We start from the raw sequence: 8697 nt of genomic DNA, 5'->3' as shown, positions 1-8697 counted from the left end.
TTATTCTAAAAGCCAAATCAGTTTCAACCCCCTGTATTTAGTTTGGTCCACTGCTGTTCTAGCTTCATCAACACTCATGTAACAACTTTTAGACATGGGTGTTGCTGCAACTTTACAGTTTTCCATCTCAAACTTTTTGAGAATCTCTTTGCTATACATAGATTGACATAGAGAAATGCCATCCTTAGTTTGCTTGTCTTGCAATCCCAAGAAGAAAGACAACTCACTCATCATTGACATCTCAATTTCCCCCTGCATGGCTGCCACAAACTCTTTACACAAGCTATCATTAGTAACACAAAAAATAATATCATCAACATATATTTGTACTAAAATAATAGCAGAATTAGACTTCTTAATAAAAAGAGTTTTATCAATTTTCCCTCGTTCATACCCATGACACAAAAGCAAATTGCTAAGCTTCTCATACCATTGTCTAGGAGCTTATTTCAGTCCATATAAAGCCTTTTTCAACTTATACACATGATTGGGAAGCATATGATCCTCAAATCCAGGTGGTTGTGATACATATACCTCTTCATTGATGATTCCATTAAAGAAGGCACTCTTTAATCCATTTGAAATAATTTGAACCCACTCATACAGGCAAAGGCAAACAACAACCTTACAGCCTCCAAACTAGCTACCGGAGCAAATGTCTCATCATAGTCAATTCCCTCTTCTTGGTTGTACCCTTTTGCAACTAGTTTAACTTTGTTCCTTGTGATCACTCCAGATTCGTCTAGCTTTTTCCTGAATACCACTTGGTTCCAATGATGTTCATCTAATCTGATCTAGGAACCAAAGTTCACACATCATTTTTGGTAAACTGGTTAGGCTCCTCATGCATAGTAGCAATCCAGCTTTCATCCTTAAGAGCTTCACTAATTGACTTAGGCTCAACTTGAGAGACAAAAACCATGTGTTTGCATTAGTTTGAGACAGTTCATCTGGTAGACACACCTTTCTGAATCTGCCCAATAATATTCTCCACAGACAGATCCCTGGGAATTCTCCATTCTTGAGGTAATTCATCTTGTTGTAGATATTCAACCGGTTGTTTTTCTAGACAATTCTCTATCTGCTCATCTTCCTCTGCAAGATTTCTTTGAGATTCTTTTTTTTGCATGGTTAGTTTCATAAAAAATGACATGTATAAACTCTTCTACAATCATGAGCCTTTTATTATATATTCTATAAGCATGACTAGATAAGGAATAGCGGAGAAAAATACCAACATCAACTTTCTCATCAAATTTTCCAAGACTTTCCTTACCATTATTCAAAACATAGCATTTTCATCCAAATACCTTTAGATGACCAATGTTTGGTTCCCTGCCATTGAATAACTCATATGAAGTCTTTTTCAAGATAGGTGTACTGGACCAAAGCGCTAGGCTCAATGTGTTGGGTTTAATAGTGCCAAAGTTCAAGAGGGGGGGGGGGTGAATTGACCTTTTAAAACTTTCTCGCAGAAACAGTGTTTAACACAGTTTTACAGAAAATAAATCGATTTATGTGAAAATGAACAGATTTATTTCAGCACTGTTTTTGTTTGAAAAGCTTTTAATTCAGCAAGGTTAATCACAAGATTATGCAGTGAGAATTTCCAGCAGCACACACAAATATCATATTTGAAAAACAGTGAAACACAAAACAGCAAGCTTCAATTTCAAGCAAGTAATTAAGGTTCAATTGATAGCATGCTAATTAATTGAGTGACCTTTGCAAACAAGCTGTTCCAGTGGCTTTTAACAGACTATGAGTGTTCTTCTTGATGTCAAGCAATTTTCCAGAAATTAAGAACAATGAATCACAGAATAACAAGCTTTAACTTTAAGCAATTGTTTAAGGTTCAATTAATAGCATTGACAGTTTCTTGAGCAACCTATCACAGTCAATCTGTTCCAATGGCTTTTAGCAGATTATATATGTTTTTATCAGATTCAAACAACTTTTTCAGAAATCAAGAACAGTATGCACAGTGCCCAGAAAGAACAGATTTATTTTCAATTGAACAGATTTATTTCTTTGCTGTTTTATCAATTATGCAGAAACGAAATTGCAGAGAGTGAGAGAGAATGAACACAAGCAGTTATACTGGTTCACTCAACCTGAGCTACATCCAGTCTTCACCAACAACAGGTGGAAATCACTAACACACAGTACAACCAAGTACAATTCCCACTGTTCTTGAAACCTACAAGAACTTAGGTACTCTTGCTGAAAAAACCTATTTCAGCATACACACACACCCACTCTTCAAGAACACCTATCAAGAAGAGTGTTCAACCAAACTATTACAAGATAGAGATGTGAAACGACTACACCTGATTGAGGATACACAGATCTGCCTTAAACCAGTAGGCAAGATTGCTAGAACAGTAGTTGCACCTCACACCAAGCTTTTGGAACCAAACCAAGAACAAGCACTTTGTGATTTTTGAAATCTTTGAAGAACAAATGCTAATCCTTTGAAAACACTTAACTCTCTGCTGTCAAAACTTGTTTTTTGCAAATGTATGAACTGTTTGAATCGTTGTTAAGCTCAGAAACAAATTTGCATTTTATAGAAAGCCAGCTTATAACAGAATTTTGAAAAACAGTTAAAGCTGTTATAAAATGAACAGATTGAAAATAAAATAAACTGATTTATTTTCAAATGCAGTTAGAGAATCTGTTAAGTGAGGAGACTTAGTCAACCATTCTGGTGCTGAGATAAAACTGAAAAACGTTTAAGCTTGACATGGCACCAGAGGCAAAAATAATCTATTCATTTACAGATGAACAGATTTATTTTTCAAACCGAAAACAGAGAAAGTTTTAACAATTTAAAACTCAGTCGTTTTGAAAAGAAGAAGACTTAGTCAAAACACCTGATGCACAAAATCTAAGTTTTACAAGACTTTAGCCAAGGCATCAGTGAAAAAATGAATCTGTTTATTTAGAAAAGAACAGATTTATTTTTATGCAGTAAACGTGTCTTTGTGTAAAACATGTGAAAAACAGTTTAAGAAAACTTATGCTTGTTCTTATCACATGGCCAGTGGTTATGAGGTGAGTTACTCAGCAAAAAGCCCACTCTTAGACAACCTCTAAGCACTAACTAAGACATACTTAAAGCAAAGCAAAAATACATGAAAAGTACATGCAAGTCTTTATCAAACACTACATATAAGTCTTCATCAAACACAATCTTGAAGGGGCAGCAACCATCTTCAACAATCTCTCCCTGTTTGATGGAGACAAATCCCCATAGCTAACCTCATAGCATTGTTGCTTTAAGTACCTGCACTGCACCAGATTTTAAACCAGAAAAAAAACAGCAGTATTGCATAGCATAAGACATGGTTTTAAAGTGCAGAATTAACTCCCTGTTACAGCTAGCTTCACCTAGCATGGTGAGCTATTTTTACAGGTTTTAAACCAGAAAAAAAACAGCAGTATTGCATAGCATATGAATTGGTTTAAAGGTGCAGAATTAACTCCCTGTTACAGCTAGCTTCACCTAGCATGGTGAACTATTTTTCTCCCCCTTTGGATTCATCAAACAACATATAAGCATAGGGAATAAAGGGATATAAAGCAGAAACCACAATCATAATAGTTCAGAAACATAAAACCAAATTGTTCAGCATTACAGAAACTTGAAAACTGATAATGAAATCATTAAAAACAGAAAACTACTGATCCTTGTAGTAAAGCTCTGCAAGCTGTGCCTGAACTCCTTCAATCTGATTATCAAGGTGTTGGAACCTTGCATGAGTAGTCTCAAAGTGTGCCCTTTGTTCTGCAGACATGACATCAAGACGGTACAGCACTTGCCTCACAAACATAGACATTGGTTCTCCACGGTATTCTGGACTTTGATAGGCAACTATGGCATTTGCAGCAACTTCCTCATGTTCAGATTGGGCAGCAGGTGAGTCATCATCCATAGGAATAACTTCATCCTCATCCTCATGTTCTGCTTGAGTGTCCTTCTCCTTGAGAACCACCCACTTGTTTTCAATTTTGTGAAAACCCATTTTGGTGAGAGTTGAAGTATCAATCTCACTTACAGCTTTGATAGGGTCATTTCTCTCATTTGTAACATCAACACCAAAGTAATCAATTAATTTGGAAACAAGAATAGCATAGGGAAATCTGTAATCAGCCAACCTTTTTGACTTGAGCATGTGTTCATTGACAATGAACAACTAGTTTACCTTAATCTGGTTCATGATGCAATATAGGAGAATGAGATCCTCTTCATGTAAGACAGCATGGTTTGTCCCTCTTGGAATCAGTTGCCAAGCTATTATGTATGCAACTAGACGTGGAGTGAGGTTCAAATGCCCTGCATGGAACCTGTTTATACTCTCTGTAGGATTCCTCATGCAACTCTTATAATATTGCAGCTTGTTGAATTCTGAAATTCCACTGGTGTTTCCTTTCCCTACTTTCAGTCCAGCATATTTTATTCCAGCCACAGAATTCCACACCTCACTTGTGATCTTCATCTTGATTCCTTTCACATAAGAGACAACATTCTTCCCATCCAACGTGAGGTTAGTATAAAATACCTTAACCAAGTCAGGATAAACATTACCCGTTAATTCCAGCATCTTTTTCAGTTTCTGGTGCTTCAACACAACCCTTGTTTCTACCAGTTTTTCAGATTTCAGCCAGTTGAAATCCAGCACCTTGGGTATGTTGATCTGCTTCCTGCTTGTTTCATGAATGTAGGCATTGATGCCTTCTTCATTTCCAGCGAACCATCCTTCTAACACACCTTGAGAAGTGGTTTGCTTTCCCTTGCTTTTCTGTTTTTGTCTTGAAGACGAGGCCATGTTTGAACCTGAATTCTTTTCTTGATTTCAAATGGTGAGAATAAAAAGAGAATGGCCAATGTGGGTAGCAAGTATTCACACAGATTTATAGCAGAATAAATGGATTGATATGGCAGTTATGAGTGGATATGCATGAAGATATTATGCTCTGAATTTGTGCAGAGAATCTTTGAAAATATGCACCAAATATTTAGTGTCACGATGCATACACTCAAATTCTTATTGAGCACCCAAACCATCAAATCGGTTACATAACCATGACCAAAACCGTCAAAGGTACAGAGGTTAATGCCCACTAAGTCAGTCAAGCAGTCAAAGATCAGAATTTCTCTTTCCTAGTCATCAATGTATATCAGTGCAGAAAATAAACACATTCAATTGCGAATAAACAGATTTAATTTTTCACTGCTAGGTACAATTGACATTTATAATACCCAATTCATTAAGCAGAAAATTAAACCTATCTTTAGCTAATGGTTTTGTGAACAAATCAGCAAGTTGTAAATCAGTACCAATGAACTTAATATCACATGTTCCATTAGATATGTGTTCCCTTAGAAAATGATGCCTTATTTCAATGTGTTTGGTTCTTGAATGCATGACAGGATTCTTGGTTAAGTTGATTGCACTTGTATTATCACACAGCAGAGGTATATGATTAAGTAAGATACCAAAATCATTCAATTGTTGTCTTAGCCATATAGTTTGAGCACAACAACTCCCTGCTGCAATGTATTCTGCTTCAGCAGTGGAAAGAGCTACACAAGCCTGCTTTTTGCATTGCCATGAGATCAAGCTTGATCCAAGCAAATGACAGGTTCCACTTGTGCTCTTCCTATCAATTTTGCAACCTGCAAAATCTGAATCAGAATATCCAATTAAGCTTAATGAAATATTACCTGGATACCACAAGCCAACTTCTTTAGTTCCTTGCAAATACTTCAAAATCCTTTTGACAGCATGGTAGTGTGATTCTTTAGGAGCAGATTGAAACCTTGCACACATGCAGACTGCAAACATTATATCTGGTCTGCTGGCAGTAAGATACAACAGTGATCCTATGAGTCCTCTGTATTTGGTTTCATCAACAGAAATTCCAGCTTCATCATGATCCAAATGACAGCTTGTTGAGAAGGGTGTGCTGATTGGTTTACACTTGTCCATTTCAAATTTCTTCAGCAGATCCTTGCAATACTTAGCTTGACTTAAGAAAATGCCATCCTTGAGTTGTTTGACCTGCAAGCCTAGAAAATAGTTCAACTCACCCATCATTGACATTTCAAACTCACTCTTCATGACTTTCACGAAAGCTTCACACAATTCTCCATTGTTTGATCCAAAAATGATGTCATCCACATATACTTGGACTAGAATTGAGTCATTTCCTTTCTTCTTAATGAACAAGGTCTTATCTGATGTGCCTCTGTCATAGCCTTGTGAGGTGAGAAAATCACTTAGCCTCTCATACCATTGCCTAGGAGCTTGCTTGAGTCCATAGAGAGCCTTTTGGAGTTTGAACACATATTCTGGATGTTGATGGTCTTCAAAACCTGGTGGTTGTGAGACAAATACCTCTTCATTTATATAACCATTTAGAAAGGCACTTTTCACGTCCATTTGGAATAGCTTGAACCCTTTGATGCATGAAAAAGCAAGTAGCAGTCTAACAGCTTCTAACCGAGCCACTGGTGCATATGTCTCATCATAGTCTATTCCTTCTTCTTGATTGTACCCTTTAGCTACAAGCCTAGCCTTGTTTCTGGTGATCACTCCATGCTCATCCATCTTGTTTCTAAATACCCATTTTGTTCCAATCACATTCATCTCAGGTATTCTAGGAACAAGAGTCTAGACCTCATTAAGAGCAAACTGATTCAGTTCCTCTTGCATAGCTAAAATCCAGTTGCTGTCCTTGAGAGCTTCCTTCAAATTCTTGGGTTCAACTTGAGATACAAAGGCCATTGCTTCACAGAAATTGTTCAAGGATTTTCTAGTTGACACTCCTTTCTCAATGTTCCCAATGACATTATCAAGGGTTAAGTCTCTTGGGGTTTTCCACTCTTTTGGCAAACCTGCAGCTGCAGTAGATTCTTGTATAGCATGTGTATCAGCAGTATCAAAATGAATCGATTCATTTTGATTTAAAACAGATTTAAATTCATTACTGTCAGGTTCATCGGCAGTTTTAGATATACTATGATCAGTTTCATCAAAAACAACATGCATTGATTCTTCTACTATGAGCAACCTTTTATTGAAGACTCTATATGCATGACCATTCAAAGCATAACCAATGTGCACACCTTCATCAGATTTGGCATCAAACTTACCAAGATTTTCTTTGCCATTATTCAATACAAAACATTTACACCCAAATACTCTAAGGTGGCTTACACTAGGTTTTCTGCCCTTATACAATTCATATGGGGTTTTCTTAAGAATTGGTCTTATTAAGGTCCTATTTAAGACATAACCTGCAGTATAAACAGCATCAGCCCAAAAATACTTAGGTAGCTTAGATTCATTTAACATAGTTCTAGCAAGTTCTTCTAGTGATCTATTTTTCCAGAATTTTTGCTAATCTCTTAAAGGCAGAATAAGCATCATGTTTATGTGCAAGAAATAAAGTCCATGTAAATCTAGAGTAATCATCCACAACAACTAAAGCATACAAATTTCCAGCCAAGCTAGCAACTCTAGATGGACGAAATAAGTCCATATGCAACACATCCAATGGATTTTTTGTAGAGACAATATCCTTTAACTTGAAAGAGGATTTGATTTGTTTACCTTTCACACAAGTATCACAAAGCTTTTTATCCTGAAATTTAATGTTAGGTAAACCAGAAACTAAATCTTTAGATTTCAATTTATTCAAGTGATTTGTGTGTATGTGAGCCAACCTCCTGTGCCACAACCAAGACTCATCACTTCTGGACAGCAAACACTCATTTGAAGAGTTAGTTTCCATGATATTCAACAGATAAATGTTATTCACTCTCTTACCAGTAAACAGTACCTTACTAGATGAATTACTTGAGATTGTGCAGCCATTTGACTCAAAATTCACTTTGTATCCTTTGTCACAAAGCTGACTTATGCTGAGAAGACTATGCTTGAGTCCTTCTACATACAGCACGTTCTCAATGGTTGTTGAGTTCCCTGTTCCAACAGTTCCTCTGCCCAAAATCCTCCCTCGGTTATTATCACCATAGGTTACATGTCCTTCTGCTTTGAGCTTTAAGCTGGTGAACTTTGTAAGATCTCCAGTCATATGCTTGGAACAGCCACTGTCCAAGTACCACTGGTTTTTCTTGCTTCCAATCTGCAAAACAGAATAAAAAATATACAAATGGTACCCTTTTCAGTATAGGGTCCAGCACAGATTAACACCTTCTCTTTGGTAGCCATTTAGCTAAGTTCTTAGGAACAAGATGCTTTCTAGCAATGCAAGTCCTAGATGTATGACCAGATTTCATGCAGTAAAAACAGGTTACATGAGATGCCTTTTTGCCACTGTTAAAAGCTGAAAAAACTGATTTTGCTGGAACAAAAAAACTTGAAAGCTTTTTGACATTGGTTGTATTTCCAAGGGTATAACCAAGTCCATTCTTATTGAAAACAGCATTCTGTGATCCAAGGAGAGACTCAAGGTTTTCTCTTCCCTTGGTGAAATTGGAAAGGGTTTTCAGCAAATATTCCACTTGTTTTTCCAATCTTTTGTAGTTTTCACAGTTTTTAATAGAGGCATGCAAGCAAGTCAGTTCAAGGCTTACCAAATCTGTTTTGGCCTTATGCAATTCTTCCTCAAGTGTTTTTATTTTAGGTGCAAGCACATTATTTACCTTTTGCAGCTTATTGCATA

The 8697-nt window shown here is 36.6% G+C and overlaps 1 protein-coding gene across 1 annotated transcript; it reads right to left on the bottom strand.

Annotated features, from left to right (window-relative positions):
* Positions 1 to 1019, bottom strand: LOC137839131 (uncharacterized). Its single transcript, XM_068648258.1, has 3 exons — positions 964 to 1019; positions 625 to 789; positions 1 to 283 (listed from the first exon to the last, which is right to left on the bottom strand). Exons 1-3 carry the CDS (start codon positions 1017 to 1019, stop codon positions 1 to 3), a joined length of 504 nt encoding a protein of 167 aa, XP_068504359.1.
* Between the last annotated feature and the right edge of the window lie 7678 nt (positions 1020 to 8697).

The sequence above is a fragment of the Phaseolus vulgaris genome, chromosome 3, assembly GCF_000499845.2.
Source record: "Phaseolus vulgaris cultivar G19833 chromosome 3, P. vulgaris v2.0, whole genome shotgun sequence".
In the NCBI taxonomy this organism is placed as follows: Eukaryota; Viridiplantae; Streptophyta; class Magnoliopsida; order Fabales; family Fabaceae; genus Phaseolus; species Phaseolus vulgaris.
This window is presented reverse-complemented; position numbering and strand designations above follow the sequence as displayed.

Excerpts from the sequence above, each read along its gene's own strand:
- LOC137839131 (XM_068648258.1), bottom strand. The coding sequence starts at position 1,019 with ATGGAGAATTCCCAGGGATCTGTCTGTGGAGAATATTATTGGGCAGAT. Across the intron at positions 790-963 it reads TATTGGGCAGATTCAGAAAG|ATTAGATGAACATCATTGGA; the intron begins GTGTGTCTACCA and ends TTCCTAGATCAG. Across the intron at positions 284-624 it reads GCTAGTTTGGAGGCTGTAAG|CTTGTGTAAAGAGTTTGTGG; the intron begins GTTGTTGTTTGC and ends TACTAATGATAG.